The 21,080-nt window shown below is 40.2% G+C and overlaps 1 protein-coding gene across 5 annotated transcripts in view; it reads left to right on the top strand.

The window, feature by feature from the left end:
• The window catches only part of diaph2 (diaphanous-related formin 2), a 335,124-nt gene that overhangs the window by 200,698 nt on the left and 113,346 nt on the right, over positions 1 to 21,080 (top strand). For all 5 annotated transcript variants that reach the window (XM_053878770.1, XM_053878769.1, XM_053878771.1 and 2 more), the window contains one exon: positions 15,877 to 16,001. In XM_053878770.1, the coding sequence (XP_053734745.1) occupies positions 15,877 to 16,001 (125 nt within the window). The remainder of the gene's footprint in view (positions 1 to 15,876; positions 16,002 to 21,080) is intronic.

Raw genomic sequence — 21,080 nt, 5'->3', positions numbered from 1 at the left:
TCATCCTTGATTTCATGCTTTCCCTCACTCACTCGTCATTTTTTTTTTCCTTAATCTTGTACTTTCCGGATGACAGATGTGGTCGTCATATTTTTTAATAGAAATCATCCATTTGTCGTCCTGCGTTTTCATGTGTGCGAAGTGAGCGCACTATACACTTTTCTACAGTAGGAGTGCGGTTGCTCAGGTTGCATCAGATAGAATGGAACTGATACCTTCTTCACACCGGATAGATTTTCTGCAGTTTTATTACCCTGCTTCCTCCAACTGAGGTAATTTACCACTGCACTGTTCCCCTGTGAGTGTTGACCTTTGGCGGAGGATGCTCAGGGTGCTTTGGGCTGCTTTTGACTTAAATCTCCTCCAACTGCGATGGTGACCTTTGCTGTGGTTTTACTCTTACGAATCTCTGCTTCTGGATAGTTTTCCTGCAAGTGTTTCTGACTCATGTTGTGCGCCGCCATATAATCTCGGGAGTGTGCTACTGCTGCAGCTGCAAGGGAGAAATGTGATCCGAAAACTGCACTGTTTACTGGAACATTCGGTAATTACTACAGATCAATTAATATCATCCGCTCAAACGTTTCTATTGACTCAGACTAAATGGCGACACCCTCTCATGTCATTAAAAAAAAAAAAAAAAAAAAAAAAAAAGAAAAGCAGAGTGGAGTTTAATCTGTTGTTTGGATAGCGTCAATCGTTTGGCTCACTGGGTAGCGGAAGACGCCTGCTGTTCCTCCAGATGTGTAGTCACCTCTGGAAGTCACAACTGTGAACAACACATTCCATCACAAGCGATGCTTAGTCAGCATGAAGAACCCGCATCAGTCAACAGAACCGGCTGTTCCAGAAGGGTTCGAACAACTGGACCAGTAGTTACCATAATTTCCGGACTATGGAATGCACCGGAATATTATAAAAGGAAAGCAGATCCTGCTCATATATAAACCGCACTGATCGCCATCTGCACCGTGGAAAAGTCAGTGGTGGACACGGCTTTAAAATGCGTGAGGATCCATTCTAACCTAGGCCCAGGAACAAGACTGAACAAACTCAGAAATGTTCTGTACTTGAATCTTGAACTCCTCACATCTTTTATTTACATTAAAGTGCTCGAAATGCGCTGTGTCAAAAGTTCAGAAACCACAGCTGGTCTCAGCTGCTGCTTCTCTGTGGACACACGAGTGAAAACAGTGTATTTTGAGTGCTTTAAGGTAAATTAAACTCCTGTGATTTCATCGGTTTGATGTGACGAGGGTCGATATTTTGGCCGCATGACACTTAGCCAGGGTTCAGACGTTGAGAGAAATGTTGCTACTTATAGTCCAGAAGTGATGGTACTTTTATAGTGTCATTTAAGGTTTGAATTACATGATTATGTCAAGTCGTATACGAAGCGCACATTAGCACACTGACCAGAAGTTCGCACAGGAACATTATCGTATATAACATTGTATTTTACACAACTTAAAAATGTTGAATACATGTCACTTCACTAGAAGAATTGAAACATTTTATTGTCACCATTGCAGTTTAGTATCATGTTTTTATGTTTTCTTTGTGTTTATAGTTCCTGTTAAGTTTGGCCTAAGGGAAATTCTCAGCATAGGGGCCAAATTCCAGTGTATCGGGCCCCTATGCCTTGAAGTAGCTGCGTCTGCTGTGATTGTGTCATGTCAGTATTGAAGGCTAAGACAAGAAACGGAGCTCATTCTTCAGCTGTTGACTCAAAGCTAACTTAATAGAGTGTATAGTTAGTGTCCAAACATCACAGTTCGATCCACCACAACAGAACATGTTTTACATGACAGTTTCAGCATCAGTTCCTTGGCTTTCACAAACCTGCTGTTCCCTTCAGGAGGCAACCCAAAACAGGATTCCAACCCTTTGAGTCAAGTCAAGTCTCCTGTATAACAGACTTAAAACAGCGACGATTAAAACTTAAATATTACAAGGCTCGCTATGTTAGGTAATAATTAATATTAATATATCTTTTTTTTTTCTCTCTCTGATCAGATAACAACTTGTGAATATTTGTTTCGCTGATATGCATTTGTAATAGCTGAGCCCGGAGGAGAATCGCCTCTTATGTGATTAAAACTAAAGTGAATTTCCATTATGTTCTCTGTTTAGAGAAGCGTTTATGGCAGCGTCGAACAAAGCCTTAAGCTGTTGGTTAAAACAATGCACTGACTGGCTGGGAGCGACAAAACCCCTGAAGTTAAGAGCTCTGTCGGCAGACTCTCCCTGTTGCATGCGAGGGGTTTTGTACGTGTTCATTACAGGTGCCTGTCTAATATTGCAGCCGGTTTGTGAGGAGTCTCCATGTGGAATATGTGAGTGAACACCCCTGCCGTGACGCACTGGAATGTCTCTGAGGCATTGATGCACAGCTTATCTGTATCGTGGGCCGAGTCTGGCGCTGGAGACCCCTGCTGCAGACAATCTGGTGCCTGGAGTCTCGCTGAGCTTGTTTGCCATCGTCAAGTTCTCATATTTCTGATGGTGTTCATGCACTGATGCACTGGATGTGTCCTCATTTAGAGGCAGCAAACAATATTACGGCACTGTAAGTCAATAACAGTTGATCTATATTAGGACTTCATTCAATGATGATGATCAGACACGTGACTTATTAAAGTCATGCACTAGTATGAGCCACAGTGAACCACTTGAAGTGAAAATTACGTTTTATTTTCTCGACTTTCGACGTGATTTGTGCTCCTCATACTCGAGCTTCATGCTATGTGTGCCATCAAGTCGATGATGTTATTGTGTTCTTCCACAAAGCGTTACTTATCGCTTCAGCCTCATCTTCATTGTTGTCCTTTTCTTCAAAGGGAAACCTCACAGAGTCAATTCAAATGAATTCTCAATGTCTTGTTTGTGCACGTGTTGGAGCAACACACACGAGAGGTGACATTTCAAAGTGGCAACTCAAACAAAAAGGTCACACTGGTTATTGATGATCATGTTACGACAGATTATATGGTGCCATGATGATCTGAAGACAGTATGGAGGTCAAGAATGAGGTCTAGTGTTATGTTAACACGATGCACTTGGGGTCGTCTCGGGTAGTTACCCATGAAAGTGTATTTCTACTGCTAAATCGGCCCAAAATAACTGACCTGATGCAGACCATTTCTAAGTCCCAGTAAGTGTGAGCTGGCCACCGGCGCTGCTGATAGCACGGGGAAGTATGAGTTGTGTTCCAAGGCCAGTGGACATTACCTAAAATAATACAAATCAACCATGAGCAAAATGAGACCACAGACAAATGAGGATGTCCAAGCAAGGTATGAGACAAACGTCTGATCCAGCAGAGCTTTGTGTGTGGCTTGATGCAGCCACACTCAGACAAAATGTTGACACTTTTGTTGCCTTTTGAGTCAGTTGGAACCCAAAATGTCTCTTTGTCTGTTGTTTTCATGTCTTCTCCTTCTTCTCCCTTTTCTTCTTCTTCTTCTTCTTCTCCTCCCTCTTCTTCGTCACGTTTCATATTTGACCCTGTGATCATCTCCTGTCCTTGGCAGTTCTTTATCACGTTGACAAAATAGACATCTCTTTTGTTTTGGAGCCCCATTGTGATGTTTAGACGCAACCTGAGCTGGAGCGCTCCGCTGCAGCCTGCTGTTGAACGGTTAAGTGTAACAGCGGAACATTATTGCCCATGTCTCTGCCCCCCCAAAAAATGTGTAGTACACTTGGTGGGGAGACAAGATGGGACCCGTTACTAGACAACCTGAGACACACCTTCCAGGTAGAAGCATGTTTCTATAGTGATGAACACGCTTCAGTCCTCTGCAATGATGCGAGTTCTGGATTTGTTCTGTAGCTTCACCTGTGGTCATGAGCTTTAGCTAATAACTGAAAGAACAAGATCAGGAGTCTGACCTTGAGGTTTGGCCTCTTCTGAACGTACCAACAGTAGAGCTTTAAGGGCAGAGCATTAGCATCGCTGTCCATTTTGATAAGTCATATTTTCTCGTGCCAGTCGGCTTTTGCATGCTTGTCTCCGACGTTTGTTTTTTTTGGATTGTGTTTTGAAGAACAACATCCTGGTTGAAAATGTTGCTCACTTGACAAATGAATTCATATTAGGCAGTGGCTAAAGATATAATTATGATGTTTTCATCTTGTCATTATGAATCCCTCTGTAGAGACAACATTGACTGCTGCGTCATTAACTGTCACCAGCTGCTTTTTAATAAGAAGACTCCCCACTGTCTTCTTGTAATTCTTGTTCCAGCAGCGAAGCCTGAGCAGGTCCACATCCCGACTATTGTTTTAGTATTAAGGCTTTGACAGTGTGGTATTAAGAGGTTAGTGCGCTGGCTTCCCCCTTTATTGATGTAAGTGCTTGACTGTGGAATTCATGGGACTAAATCAATAGCCTCATCCCTCCGTTGCCAGGCAAGCTGTTTACATGAGGGCACCTATTGCTCACGTTTCATATGAAGTTGTGTTGCTCTTTAATTTATCTTCCTCCTCAGGAGTCTCATTATGGCGCTGATGAGTTTAAGGATGGCCCAAGGTGGAATGGGGGCTGCGGGGCTTTGCCTCAGCAGTCATGCGTGCAGTCTCCTTGTCTGGTGTGGACGGAAAATAAAAGACTCCCTGACACTTCAGCCAAATGAACACATCCTCCTTTAAGCGCCTCATGATTGTAGTCTTATTTAAACATACGTTTCTTAAGAGGCTTCACGTCCCATGAAGTCCTTAGGTGCGGCAGCTAAATGAAGACAAATATGGTCGGAGGGAGAATTGATCTGACCTTTCCCGTCGGGCAAGGGATATGAATCTCTCCGCTTCTGTGTTATTAGTGTGATTTACTGACACGAGGAGTTCTAATTTAGGCAGTTATATTTAGGTCACAGCATGACGACAAGCAGAGGGAGAAGAAGAATATGCAACCTACATGCTGGAGAGAAAATAAAACATCCAGCATTCTGTTGTACAAAAGAAATATGAATATTGGCACAGACGCACTCATTATTAAAAACAGATGTCGTGGAAGTGTGGTGGAGAGCTTTCATTTGTAGATCTGGAACAGTGGTGGGAGTCATTACCAGGCCTTGCTGTGCTCTTTGTGAACCGCTGTTCTCTTTTCATACGTGTGAGTCTTATAACACTTTACAGTGCTCTCAAGCGGGTATTAATAAGAAGTGAAGATGGTTTTATGTCTGAGCTCTTGTGCTGCTCTCTGAAGGTCTGGATTGAGCTCCGTGTCTGGAAAATGAAAAAGGAATTGACGTAAAATAGCTTACTTAGCGCTCTAGCCACTTGAAATTTGCAGTAGACTGCCATACAATAGTACTTCATTTTGACGCTGTAGGCAGTTGCACCAGTGTTACTGTGTGTTTCGTAATTTGGGCCCCATAGCTTTTTATTGAAGGTGGCTGAGGAGTTGAATGACTTCTGTATAAGTATGCTTGTGTATTACGACATTTATATTTTCATGTATTTAGCCGACACCATCACCATCATTTGTACGCTCAATTCCGTCAAAGTACAATTATTATTTTTGAGTCTCCCATAAAGTGATGTTTTTTAGCTCACCTGGTGACACTTTCAGATAAAGTAGATCATATAGCCTTCATTCGTCCCACAAAGTTGCATCATCCTGTACAGGCAAATTCACCACTGTGGGTCGTATCGATCGGAAAATCCGATCATAAGGCTAGAACCTGGACATGGCAGGAGGCTACGGTCCATCCAGACCAGAACCTCCCGTCGCAGGAACAGCTTCTTCCCCTCAGCCATCAGACTGTTAAATTTGTGATCAACTTTTGTTATTTTATTTTATTAACAGCACTTTATTTTGAAGCACTTTCCTAGTTGCTGGTGACCATCTAGTCTGATCTTCTGATCTGATCTCCAAGATAAGCTAACACATCTCCAAGAGGAGCTCATGATATGTGTGCCCTGTTTTTCAAGTTACAACAAACGTAAAACAAAAATAAATAAATAAAATGACATGAATTGTATTGTTGGAGAAGTTTGCTCCCAAGACAGCGTATGTAGTGCATGTGTTGTTATTCGTCGTCTCACAATAACCCTCCTAAATTAGATGGAGGGTTGTTTTGAGTTCAATAATTCAACATGTGTCCCTGCCATCATTGCCAAACATCTTCCAGTGAGCCAGCTGATTTATTCAGCTACCTTCCTGTCCCCTGCTTCTTCTTTGCCTGGGAAAGAAAGCACCTAACTAGTCCTGTGTGCTGGAAGATAAAGCACTATCCTGATGGGATGTTGACCTACTGTCTGACAGATGCTTCCTCCCTACAACTCTCCATCTTAATGCTAATCATTTCTCTACCGCGGCGAATACATAATTTCCATGGAAATCTCATCAATAGTCGGGGGAAGGCGGTGGCAGGAATTGGCATGATTATGTGAGAAATGTTCAGGATTGCTGACTCCTCGGGTGGATGATGTAAATCAAGAGCAGAGTGATTGAGGGCTGACATTTGTCATTGCTGAACCACTGGAGGGGCTGAAATGGTGCGGTTGCTTGCGGGACATTATAGGAGATGTACTGTCAGCAGATTGGATTTGAATTTGAATTTTCATGTTGGCGGGAGTCATGCCTAAAATATGTATTATTATCGACGGGAGGGGCCGCGGAATTTCATCAAGATGTTCTTGAAATATAGCAAAGTTGGAGTTGCAAAATGGTGATGCAGATGTTCTCAGGTAGGCCAATTATTTGACTTGCCCTCCAGAAGGTATTTTACATTTCAACAATATATGAAGATTGTTCTTCTTTTTAAGTGTCATTTTTGACATTCTCCTTCATTTAGTAGTGGATTTTCTTTCCATGCAAAGTGTGTGTCAATCATTCGGCTTAACTGTGATTTTGACTGTATAATAACAACTTTGATAGGAAAAAAAAAATAATAAAAATAATAATAATAATAATAATAATAATAATAAATAAATAAATAAATTAAAATATATATATATATATATATATATATATATATATATATATATATATATATATATATATATATATATATATATATATATATATATATATATATATATACATATATATATATTTACAACCTTTTATTCCTGGACTCTGTATCATTTTCTGCCAGCTGATGGGAGCATTTTTACCCAGTCATGGTAGACTGAGCAGTGTGGTGGACTTACTGTCAGTGACAGTGGCTTCATGGTTTTAATAAAGTTGTTCTCCTACTCTTTCTAATGCAATGAGCTTTCTGTATATTGCACTGTTAAGTTATTGTCATGACAAGCCAACCAAACTCTTCCGTTGAGGTGGGCTACAATTGTGAAGGTGCTCTGCGTTTGTGCCACCCTACTACAGAATACTGGGGACGACAGCAGTGACACTTATGAGAGCGCAAAGCTCGGTTATCTTATTTCAGTTGATGTTCATATTTTTCAGATCATCTCAGTAGCGTTGGGTTGTTAATTTTGGGGGCAAATGGATCATAGTTCCGCGTCCAGAAATACCAATTTTGCCGCAACAATTGTGGGCCATGGTCTCAATCAGAGGTGGGCATTCTGGACCTCAATGAGCTGGGCCACTGCAGGTTTTTGTTCCGACCGATCAAGCACACGCACTTTAACCAATGAGGTTTCTGCTGAAAAAAGCAACACCAGACTGAGAATCAACCCATTACAGCCCGAAGACAGCCGATAGCTGGAAAGGTGTCGTCTTGGTTGGTTGGCACAAAAGCCTGCAGCCACTGTGGCTCTTTGCCCTCCCCTGGTCCCCTGGTAAACACAATGTAGTTGACTAGAAAGTGTGTCAAAGCTAATCGATCGCATGATAGAAACATCACTTCCAATAAAAAAGACGAGGACTTTTGTCGATTATAGAACTGTAATGGTGAGTGGCTTCTGGAAGTGGTCCATCCCTGCTTCATAGGATGGTCAACATCCATCACTGGCACATCCTCACCATGTCGCAGGACGCGGTTTGAATATTGACAGGACTTCCATTTAATCAACGCGGAGAGGAGTTGGAACAGCAAACAGTGTACTTGAGTCATCATCCACCCGCATCATCTTCCCGTGACTCACTGAGATCACGCAGCTAAAGTGAAATCATTGCTAAACACCATCAGTTGATGCTCAGTGACCGTGTGAGCGCTGGCAAGGTCCTCTCACAATGACCGAGGCTGCTGTAGATATGTGACAATGAAATATCATTTTACCACTCCGGACCTTGGCATATGACTGGACCGTCACTTAATGTTGATGTTGTGCGACGCACACAAATATATATACGTATATATATATATATATATAATAAATGTGTCCTTGTAAAAGTGAAATAAAAGCTTGATGTAATTACCAGAGGAAGGATTAGTGTTAATATGCTGATAAATCTTTTAGCAATATTGCACTGCGGGGGGGAATCAATTTAGAGGGGGACATTGTTATCAGCATAAATAATAAAAGTGTGGAAATGTAGTGGCAGTTTTGCATCCGAATCCAGAATAAGCTCACAGTTTCTGACTTGCCTTAATTGTGTGGCGCAGTGTGAGGAATTGATTTTTCTAAAATATTCTGTTAAAGGTGGATGCGTGGTGATTCATCAGCGGTGGTCTTGTTAATGTGATGAAACCCCTCATCTTCATCAAAGTGAATAGACCTGCCGTCTTTGTGATCCGCGCCGCTCTGGAATTGATCTACTCAGCGGTCGTTCCTTTTTTTTTTTTTTTTTCAATTCTGCCTGGCCGCACAGTGGTGAAGGCAGAGTAAATAGATAAATAAATAATTAAATAAAGCAGAATTAATTTCGCAAACCACTTCATTTCCATCCACACCTTTTAAAACACGTCAATATCACTGCCGGCGAGGAAATTGTTCACTTACATTGCTCATGTGACAAAACTGTTGAGTCTGAAAGCAACACCCTCATCCAACGTGGACTGCTAAGTAAATTCAATTGGGAAATAATCTGTTACTGAAACGGATCTTTTTTTACCAAACCATGTGCTGCTTGAGTCATTTTCGTGTTTAACCTTTTCTTCAATGATGATTTTAAAGACATCTTTTTTTATCTAAGCAATGTGTTGGTTCAAATGACTTTTTTTTTTTAAACATCTCACATACTGTAGCACATAAATAATGTGCCCCAAAAGCAACTGTTTTTTCGCTCACATCATTGAAGAAATCCTGGGTCTCTTTAATATAAAGAAGCGAAGTGAAGTGGTCCTTTGGAGGTGCCAGGTGAACTATTCTCCACCGTGCCTCTGCCAACACTATTGTGTGGAAGTGTGGTTGAGGTTCGATGCTGGAGACAAAGTGTGCAGGAAGCATTAGCACTGCTCACCCCTCCTGTCCGCCACGTCCGTTCCGCGATTCACTCCTCCTGCTGCATGATAGGTATCAGGAGAGAGGAGATTATTTGCAGCATTAAATTATATAAATAATGAAGGATGGCTTGGGGTAATTGAGATACTGTGTCATTGGGAATCAGATGTTATTTAGCTGTTATTATCTGCCTGTGCTTCTTTCAAATTGTGCCCTCGATGAGAACTGAGCCTGCTTCGAGACGACTTCTCTAATCTGCATAGTTGAGGTACCACAGACGTGTTTATAATGGCAACGTGAATGAATGATGCTCCAAAAATATTCCATCTTTTTGGCTTGACTTCTGTTGACTACAAGCAGGATCATGGATGTGTTTTGATTCTTGTTCAGTCCGTCTCTGAACACGTGAAGTTGGGATTCTATATTTTTCTTCATGATTTGTTTGGCTGCACTTGTTTTTTAAACTCAATAAAAGAAGCAAAACACAGCGCTGGTTTACTTTGTATATGTGAGTAATTTGAAGCAGATAGAAATCATAGCTCAAGTGTCCATTAGTTTTACAGTTGTTTCCCAGGAGCAGCAGGTGGTCTACACCAACGTTGAAGCCATTAAGCATGTGATGAACACACTCACTCTCAAGGCTTCAAATAGTGACTGTTTTCATGTGGACTTTGGCATCCAATGTCGACAGCAAAGTCACCCGTCCAAGTCGGAGCGAAACAGAGCCTGATTTCTCATGGAGAAGTTGGGCCAGATTTTCAATTCCGTCCTCATCTTAGACAGAGACTGATTTACTGCCAAAAGGCCATGTTCACAGAGCCATCAGCATTTACCTTACAAAACCAACTGAGGCATCAATGAGCCTGCGAGTTGCTTTTCACCCCCCCAAGTTGTCCTTAGCGGAATCATCAGCACTTCCCGGGGAATTTTCATCACCCTGGGTCAATGTCCAAACTTTCCCATGCATCAAAACATGCTGTAATTGACTCAATTTATAATTCCTCCAGGGATCTGGCAGCGGGCTGCAGCGGTGATGGCTGCCAGAAGCAATAAAGTCTCTCAGACATGACCCCCATTGTAAACACGGCCTCCTCCTTGAGTGTGAGGAAGTGAGTTTATGTTGAAACTCGGTGTCTGCTGCCGCAAAATGTGAATATTTTTTAATTTATGTTGTGGTCACGCCACGAGTTAATGCTCGATCACCCCACACATTTAAATATTTAATGTTTCAGATGAAAAATAAGGCTGGAATAGGGAGGCATATCAAATTAATATACCATGAACTGCATTATAGATATTCTGTAATGGATTGTTCTGTTGTAGTCATGATTAATGTTGCAGTAATGAATATTGAAGAACCATAGCACAGTCCGTCCCCTCGTAAGAGGCTATATGTACTTGATACAACATGCAGTTTTTACATGTTCTTAAATGATTCAATATGTTTCTTATTTAAACAGGTGATTATTGAGAGAGTCTGTATTATCAGGTTAAGCTCACCTCTTTTACTGACATGCTTTTGCATGGCGTGGCCCCTTAAGTCCTGTCATCTCAATGAACGATTTTGGGGGAAATGCAAATTAATAAAGGAAATGGGGTGAGTGAAGAGCATTATGTCAGATTCTCTATCTTTATTTGTTGTTTACCACATTGTCTTTTTATATAGACAATCGCCGTTGTTTGCTGTCAAACAAAAAATTGTCACTGCCTTGTTGTTTCTCATTCTCATTTGCAGATCTGTTTCACTCCATCTATAGTATATAGTACATCTGTTTCTGACATTCTCATTCTCAAGTCAAGTCAACAATGAAAGTGCTCCCTTCATGTCATGAATGGAGAAAAGTCATTGCATGGTCATATTTTCCTAACTGACAGTAAAAAAAGTGCCTATCATCCATCCTCATGCTAACATTTGTCTCTGTGGCAGAATGTGTAAATTGTGACATTTCAGTGGACAGGTGAGCTAAAATGAGGAAATTTCCAAACATATTACAGTAATTTGTAGGAAATGAAAAATATATCCCATAACTACTCCAAAAAACCTATTCCACGAAGACAGCCAATGTCCACAAAGGCCAACAAATGAAAGGATCTGAAAGACTCTGAGCACATGTAGCTGAAAAACACTGGATGCTTAGACACAGGGAAAAAAAAAAAAGCTACCATAGCATACCAAGATAGAACTCATGTGCGTGAAAAAGCAGCTGGTGGTTTGTTGTGGAAATAAGATAACAACAGGAAGCAGGAGCCTGCAGGAAACAGAAACATGAAATCAACGACAGCACAACAACACAAACACAGAGACAGTTCACCACTCTAGTGGCAGCCATATGCATTATTATGCATCCTCACTCTCTGCAGGTGTATTTAAACATGCTAAAATAAAAAAAGAGATATCGTGTCCAATCTCATTGCTCTCAAATGTTATTATTCAGTGTGTGGAAAATAATTAGAATTCCATCTTGTGCCTGACTAAAATCAGTGGGAAGCTCTCACATTGCGAACATATGCGCTGTTACCCAAAAAAAAAAAAAAATCACACTACCATCTCCGAACATTTAAATCGGGCACTAAAGCAGCTGCTAAAGATACTAAACTATCAAGGGTAGAAGCTGGCATTGTAGTTCTCCACTACATATCACACTAAACCTAAAGTAACGTTTGATGCCGGTCGAAAAGCAGTGCTCTCACATCATTATAATGTGTCTTTCAAATTTGCAGACATTACATGTGACATCTCTGCCATATTTCAAGCCAGATCAGAAAATCACTTTTATCTCTCCGTTGACTCCCGTTCATATTTTTCTTTTTTTAACTTGGGTCCCATGAGGCGGCAGTAGATGGCCGTGCCTTCGGCTCCCCATATTTTGTTGGTACCATGGCCGAGATGTGTTGCTGAGTCATGCTAACATTTTGCCCATATGAATCTGCATCATCATTGAGAGGTTTGATGGTTATTGAACTGTTCAGTTTAAGATCTGATACAGCCAATATGTCATTGCACGGAGAGAGTTCATATTGTTTGGGTAGATGTCACCTTTTAATCGAGTTGGGAGACGCCCTGACAGATCCAGAAAGAGCAGGATGACAAGCTGATACTGAGTTAATGGATAGAAAAATCACTTTCTTTAAGAAGTCTGACATCTGGTCATTTCATATGCCTTTGAAAGTTTATATTTCAATTTCTGCTGCCTCTGTTTTTCTTTTTTTTTAAGTTTATTATAAATGAAGATATATGTATTTTTGTCTTAGCTCCAAATTGCCTTTATTCAGAGCACACAAAACTATTTTTTTTTTTTTTTTTGTGTGGAAACACTGCTCCATCTGATTTTGTTTGTGTTGATTCATTTTGATTAAGAATCACATTTAACAGTGCAGCATGAGATTCTCATCAATCGCTTTTGTTGACGCAGCACCTCACATTTCTTCCCATCACCACTTTCATTTGCTGTTGTTAAACATAGCGTGATGCGGAAAGAACAATGCTGCTTCTTTGTCACCGCAACAGTATCACTGATGAAACTCTATCTCCTTTGATTCGTGCTGAACAGGGAACACAGAGACTTGTGTTTATCCTTTTGTCTCATGTTCTGGATTGCGCTCTTCTCTGCCTCCCTCTTCATTTGCCATTCACTTTCAGGTGTGTCTGTGCGCTCCTAAAAAACAATAAAAGAAAGAAAGAAGACGAAAACAGTCTTTCAATGTAATTGTGCATCATAAAAGAATCATGCCTTCAGAAGGTAAACTGTGATTAAATTGGATTTTTGCTTCCGATTTCCAGTGTCGGATTATAAAATGTTAATTGAACAAGTGACAAAAGATTAGATTAGATGTGTTTTGTAAAACACAACCAACACTGATTATTATTATTATTTTTTTATTTATTTTTATTTATGTTTTTCATATATATATATATATATATATATATATATATATATATATATATATATATATATATATATATATATATATATATTTTTTTTTTTTTTTAATTCTTGCATTTTATTTTGTTTAGAAATTGAAGTTCTTCGATAATTTGGGGTCCACGGTGATAGTTATCAGGCTGAGCATCACAGGAAACTCCAAAATCAAAGCGCTTTTGTGTGTTCGCGTTCCCGCCAAAATGTCAAATTGCAAAGAAGCACTGTGGTTGAAGGTTTCAGACAGCAGATAAGCATCATTGTGTGTTGTTGCATTTTATACGCATTCTATTTTTTGATAGTTTCCCACATGCGTCTCATAAAAGATGGGTTTTTTTTCACCCTTCTTTAAATCTGATGGAAGCATTTTGAAAGAAAAGCAGCTGGAGTCGCACACTGACATCATTGTTTCCCTAAAAAATAAATATATTAATGAAAAGGTGTGGAGTTTCGGTTTGGAAGCGGAAGATTTTCACAGCTTTTTATTTATTTATTTATTCATATTATTCACTGCGCCACTAAGCGACTCTGTCAGGGGTTGCTGACAGCAGTCATTATAATAATTTTACATTCCTCAGAAACCCTTTCTGGAAGTACAGAATATAGAGCCACTATATGCCGCATCCTTCCCTCTTGTGAATCATTCGCAGGGAAAAAAAAAAGGAAAACACACACACACTCACTCGCATATACTGTAGTACTTGCTCTGCCACATTTTCGAAATAGCTGCTCTATAGTTTGAGCTCATTTTTGCTCATGACATCCCACATGTATTTGTGATATATTCTGAAGCAAATGAGAGCCGAAGGGCAGTTTTCATTCAATATATATGCTTTTTTTTTTCCAGATATTTAAAAACTCCCATTTGTAGTATATTTCATACCATTACTATTTGTTTTGGATGGCACATCAATGTATTTTCTGGTCTTCAAAAATGTTGTGTTTTATTTTTAATGTAACAAACATGGTATTGTGGCAGGATTTATTGACTGAGAATAATATAACGCATATCATGAGTCATTGTTATTTGTTTACAGGTATTTTGACTGCGAGTTACGTGATCCTTAAAAGTTGTTTATCATCAACCCATGTTTCTGTTCTTATTCAAAAATGGCACAGAAATAGCACAAGCGATATAAAATATTTTGGAAACAGTAGAGTGTCTTTTACCCCAGTCATTGTTAGAAGCAGGACCTGGAGAGAGCTGGATTTCACTCGATCTCTCCAACCAGCTGGTCTCATAATGACAGTGACCTCCACCCTTAGCCTCCGTGTCCTGTTTCTCCACCAATAAAACCTCGCCGTTTATGCACAGCTGCGGCCCAGTGCGGATGCGTGTGAGGCATCAAATAAAAGTGCTTCAGGTACCATCTGAGGTTGCCAGTCGCCATCACTCAATTCTAATGTTATAAAATGAGAAAACCCAAACTGAGGAATGTGATGGGAAGCAAGAGGAGGTTGACCCCCGTGTCACTCTTGCTACTTCTCCACACCGCCTCTCCACCCCACCTCCCTACTCCTCACTCCCCCACTACTTCAATTACAGTGTAGTGGATGGACAAACCTGTGAGACGATGGGGAGCAGAGGTTAACTAATACAAGTTGTCAGGAGTTTTCCCTCATCTGGAGCTGTTTTTGACTGTTCTTCTAGTTCGAATGACAGATCAACAACCAGCTGGGGTATATCTCAAATATTTTTAATGTAATAAGCAGCAGCGTACAAAGTATTTGAATGATTTTTGTGATGCAACCGCTCCTTCACGCTGCGATGGTGGGTGGGTCAGAGGTGCTGCCCAGCAGTGACAGACCCAGAGAGGAGCCTTGGAAGGAGGGCTGGAACCTGTCTTAAACAACAGTCCTAGCCACTGCAACCATGGCTCTGCGACTAGCATCACCAACTTTTTTATGCGTTTATGAAGTCACAAACATGAATGTAAAATGTGAATGTGTGTTAGAACAGACATATTGGACTTAAAAGAGTGGTAGAAAATAACCCCTGTCACATTCATGCTCTAGATCATTATTGCAATGAATGAAAGTTATATTAGTAATAATTCAAATGATTTAGTGCAGCAGCGCAAAATGTTAACAGAATTTTCCTTCTAGCAAGTGACAGTGACTCATCCTTTATGTAGTTCTGCCTAATCTATTCATTATGTGCCGTATGGCGTTTTCTAATACTTTCTAATTCTTCTTCTTTATTGTATTCCCAGATCACTGTATGATGTGGTTTATGTTTTCTTTACCTCTTGGTTCAGTGTAAGAATGCTCTTTCGAGTTACATTTCAGCGTTACACGACTCTTTATTTCCTCACCACTTTCTATTCTGTTCAAGCTCCAAACTTGTATTCCAGTGTGTCAGAGACTAAACCCTGAACAGCAGCCCAAAACATCCATGTGTTCCTGTCCCGTTTGATCCCTTAAGACTCTGCTTTCTGTTTGAAGTATCTACTTGAAAAGGCCGATCTGAATACTGCAGATTCCACAACAACTGCGCAAACAGTGATTACAGCCCGATTAATGAGCCGTCGAGCACACAAGAACACGTGCACTTGCTTTGTAGGCCACTCAAACGCTTTTTACTGCTGCGTAAAGAATCTGTCTGTACCTGTTTTTTTTTTGTTTGTTTTTAATCTTACATTTCCTTTCTTTATTCAGTGTCTGCTGAAATCCTGAAAGGAAGTTTGACCACGATGGAACGGCACATTCAGAGACTGGAGAACGACATTGAGAACTTCCCGAAAACAGACGACAAACAAGATAAGTTTGTGGAGAAAATGTCGATATCCTTTTCATGGTGTTGAAAATAGCTGTTTGTGTTTGTCTCACTGCTCCTCTTAATATATATATATATATATATATATATATATATATATATATATATATATATATATATATATATATATATATATATATATATATATATATATATATATATATATATATATATATATATATATATAGTATTGTTATTATTATTTCACATTCATGCCTATGGAATGCATGAATACAGAGACATCAAATTGTGTCTTTTTTTTTGCGGGGGGGACAGTTGTTGTAAATGTGTATCTTTTCTGTGTTGTGCCTGGCAGCAGTGAGCACTTTAAGTCACTTGGTGTGATAGGTGGCACCCAAGGGATTGGAAGAAATGGATCTTCCTGCCTTGCTGTGAGATGTTGATCCGATCTCTCCCTTTACTCCTCCATGGGTCCCAAGAGTGAAATCCTGCCTGTGGCTATTTTTACTGCAATCTGCTGCCACTGCTTGTCCCCCGGGGGACTCTAATAGGGGCTCAGGCCCCTCACACCAACTTATCACCCATCCCTGATTTCATCTCCTGCCTGGCCCCTGAGCTTCTCCTCGCTGCCGTGCGTGCGCTCTCCTCACCCGTGGCACTGCTCATGTTTTTGGGAGGAATGTTTCACCGAACAATGACTCCTCCTGCATTAAAATGTATTGACAAACACCTTGCTGCTGATACGCAGTGAAGGATGTCATTTCACCACACGCTTCCTGCATCCTCAAATAGCTTTTCAGTGTTTGCAGTTTTGGTCTGGACGATCAAGTCGGGTTGCGACATTAGTTTTGTCCACAAATTTGTGTGAAAAATGTGAATGTGAAGAGCTCTATCATCGGTGAGATATGTGCGGTAGAGCCACTATTTATTTTCTGCCTATTTCTTGTTCACCGATGAAAGATTGAGGGCACAATGAGCACACACGGATAACTTTAGACGATGAAGGAGGAGCGAGTCAGTGGCGGTGCGTACCTCCATGGTTGTCCACAGAGGTCTCAGGGTCACTGCTGACAAAGAGAGACTGGCTGAAACTTTTGTCCCGATGTGGAAACAGCTGAAGAAGCACTCAGGTAGTGTAAGTGGAAGGAACAAAAGACTGCAAGAAGATTTAAAAGAGGAGTTGGTGTTTCCATATGTTGGGTCATTGACATGCAGCTTGCTTGTGTTTTCTTTTGTCTATTCAGGCTGGCTTTCAAGAGTGAAGTCAGTAAACGCAACACTAACACTTCTTACAAGCCGCTCCCAGTCAAAGAAAAGCAAAATATGTGTAATTAAAAGCAGCGGAACAAAGACATACCTGATGTTGGCGCTCAGACCGAGCAGGCAGGCGAGAGAGCTGCTCTCTCCCCCCTGATGTCAGTATTGATTCACCACCTCCTTGGAGAACTCTGGGCTCGACTGAGAGGAAATGGAGAAGTGTAGATATACTGCAGCAGGGCTCTGCCTCACTGTCTGGAGTTCTTCCCTTGAGAGTGGCAGAGAGAAGTTTGCTTGACATGACCTGAAACACCCCGCTTCCTCATCTCTCTCTTTGGTTCTTTCCACAACTTCCATGATTGAATTTTTTTCTTCGGCTGTATCGGCCCCTTTCTCTTCACGTATTTTGAGATGGAGTGGAATCGGATCCCATGAAGTAGTAGAGTTCGATGACCAATGAAGCGTGCGATTAGTGGAACATTGAGTTGCATGATGCATGACCTGGTGACTTGGAACTGACGGAGAACTGGGACTTGGACTCAGGTGAAAAGATGAAATGACACCAGACGTTCTGCAGTAACCACTGGCCACCGTTTATTTATTTATTATTTATTAATCCATTATAACTATCATGCTTGGCTGGTTGGATTCATTTATGGCGTAGTTTGTTGCACAAAACACCTTTTAATAACTGTATTTTTGTCTTTTTTTCACAATACACATTGTATTTATTTATTCATTTACTTGCACAAAACAGATTTTAATGTGTGATCTTTATCGTCAAGCATGTAACATACATAAATAAATAAAAAGGCTGGTTGGAAAACATTGGCTAGCAATAAAAAAAAAACAGATTAATTGCTTATTTATTGCTTATTTAGTGTATTTTCCTTATCATTACTTAGTCATTTCATGAATATTGCAGTCAGACCACATTGGTTCTTCAATGGTAATAGAATGGTAATAATGGCAATTTGGCTGAGCGAACAAAAGCAAACATCTTTAATTGACACACCATGCATCCATTTATCCAAATGTTCCGCGACATTGTATTTTCTCTTGCTGTGAGTTTTGGACGTTTTCTGTGTAGAAAGAAGTCTAATTTGTTTTCCCGTGTCCAACACCACGAGCCATTTTGTTTACTGTCATTGCTGCACTGATTTCTGTTTGTTATAGACAAAGACATTTGCTTGTGTTTTCCCATCTCAATTGAACCCGCTCCTCTAAAGTTACCGTCACAAGAGACATTATTTTTATTCCTGTTTCACAGTGCAAGCAAGCATGCTGATGAAAATGAAACTGCTAAGACTTGGAGCAAACAAAGGCAGGAAAAGAGAGACACAACATAAAGGGGACGCTGTGTTTTCAAGTGCTGTTGTTTGCGTTGAGCTTGGGTAGCAATCTAATCGCTGTTTTTCAGCGAAATGTTCCACAGCGGGACATAAAGTGAGTCATATTTCCAGGTTAACGTTTCCTTTGGTGGGCATGTGATCGCCAGGCCGATGCAGACATACCTTTTTAAACTTTTCGCTGGGTATAAAAGGAGGATGCTGGTTCCTTGAAGCATGACGGATGGAACAACAACAGCTAAAAGTCATGCATTTGATGCTTGAGCTCCCCTGAAAACCTTAAGTGTAGCTCTGTTGTCTTGGCTGCCGGGCTCTGTGATGAATGAGTCACTGTTTGTGTAGGAGAGAGGGAAAGAAGAAAAATAATTTACAGTGCATGCATAGATGAATTTATGTGTTTTTTTGTTTTTTATTGAAGCAGACTTGGAGTGTTCAGGGTCACTCTAAAGTGTTCTGTAAAACCTGCCCTTAAGTTTTAATTCCACTGCCTTACAGTGCTGTATTTCTCCCAAGTTTGGCTTGATGTTTTTGGTCTCATCTTGATTCTTTTGCCAGCAGCTTGAGAGTATTGTGCCAGGAAGGCCATGAACTAACATTTACACAACCTTTCACCGTTGTATATCAGTTTTACGTGATTGGCAATAAGTGGTTTCCATAAACAGGATTTCTGGCTGCAGTTGTGGACAAAAGCAGTTTTGTGAAGGGCTGCTTTTCACATCTGACAACCTCTAGTTTGAGATAAACCCTTTTGTGTGTGTTATGAGATATATTTTTAATGTAGTTTCCATATCACTATAGCTGAAATCAGAGACACTCCCTGCACCATCTTGCTGTGGCAACTTATTTCAGTGAAAACAAGATCGCAAGTGTGTCAACGAAACAGTTCTACAGCACTTGACAACTACAAAAAAACGTAAAACGTACAAATCTTCTGGAGCACAACAATGTAAAGTCAAGTTTCCAAAGGTATTAGGATTTGACACATTTGCATTAGTTGTCATCAAGGCAGTAATCATAGTAATTGTTGTAATAAGCGTGTACTGTAATAATGATATAAAAGCTATATGCACTGGACTAGAGTTAGGTCAGCTCAATATGCAAGCTTTATTATGAGTTATGTATTTATCGTCTTTAAACAATGTATATTTTTTGTGATACTGTGACTTGAAATAATAATAAATAATATTATATAAATAATTACTTGGTGATATATATATATATATATATATATATATATATATATATATATATATATATATATATATATATATATATATATATATATATATATATATATATATATATATATATATATATATATAGTGGTATTGTCACTCAATAATATATCAAGATTTATATTCCATCAGCGCCTGAGATGAATACTAATGGAAAGGGGGCATAGATGAGATAAAATATAGAGTGGAGGGGGAGAAGAAATAAAAGGGGAAAGATGAAATGGTCTTGGAAACACTTCATTTGGCTTTATTGATACATCTTTCTCTCCCCATTACGCTAATGTATGCAAATGACTGAATGGGGTGTTTGTTCAGCAGTTTAGTGATCTCTATCTGTCAGAATAAATGGGTTCGCACAAAGACTGTAGAGTTGACGCACAAGCCCCCGGGGAGCCCTATGTTACCAGCAGGGCAATGGCGACCACACGCAAACACGCCTTCAGTCCCTCAGACTCAATTCGGCAACTCCCTGGCGATGGCTTAAGATGCAGGAATATTAATGGCACAGCCTTGTTGGAGAGGGACTGGACTGAGCCATGATGGATGTGTGGACATAACAAACATCCCTTCTCTCACTTGACCAGGGTTGGACTTTAAACCTCATGCTATTTAGCTAAGCATTTTATTTCCCAGCTGGCCGACTTTCTCACCGATCTTTATTTATTGAGTGGCAGGTCGCTCTCTGCCAGAGCTTCTTCTTTTCAGGATATGATAAAATGCCACCATAGTTGTCTGCTGTTGTTCCATAGCACTGATAATTACCTCTTAAATACCTGTTTGAGTTAGCGTCACATAGCTGCATCCAAAGTGGGTTCGCACTTTTGGGACAAACATAGAAATCCATTGAAGAGAAAGAAGCTCAGAGCTGACAGAAGGGTGAAAACTCTTTTGGCATCAGTATCACATCATTCTTTCATGACAATATCCTTTTGTTTCATGACACTTATCACATTGTTTAGTAATAATATGATGTTATTTTGTTAGGTTACTTTACGTGATTTTAAAATGAGTTAGAGGAGACACCTCTTCAGACTTGTGTTTGTTACAGAGTGTTGGATGAAACTACCTGTCAGCAGACGAGTGCGGAGGTCATTGCTTGGCATTTAAGTAAACCTGAATTTCCATCTGAGAAGCAACACGTAGCAACAGGCCGTCTGTGGTTTAGTGAAAAGACCGTTTGACGTTCCAGAAGTGAGTCGCATAAAACAGGTTCAGCAAAACTCAGCGTCAGTTACTGGAGCAACGTATGCTGTGAACCAAATAAGCAGGTTTGCTGGAGCAAAA

This window comes from Synchiropus splendidus, chromosome 11 (genome assembly GCF_027744825.2).
Source record: "Synchiropus splendidus isolate RoL2022-P1 chromosome 11, RoL_Sspl_1.0, whole genome shotgun sequence".
Taxonomy (NCBI): domain Eukaryota; kingdom Metazoa; phylum Chordata; class Actinopteri; order Syngnathiformes; family Callionymidae; genus Synchiropus; species Synchiropus splendidus.
The sequence above is the reverse complement of the archived record's forward strand: the minus strand, read 5'-3'. Positions and strand labels throughout refer to the sequence as shown.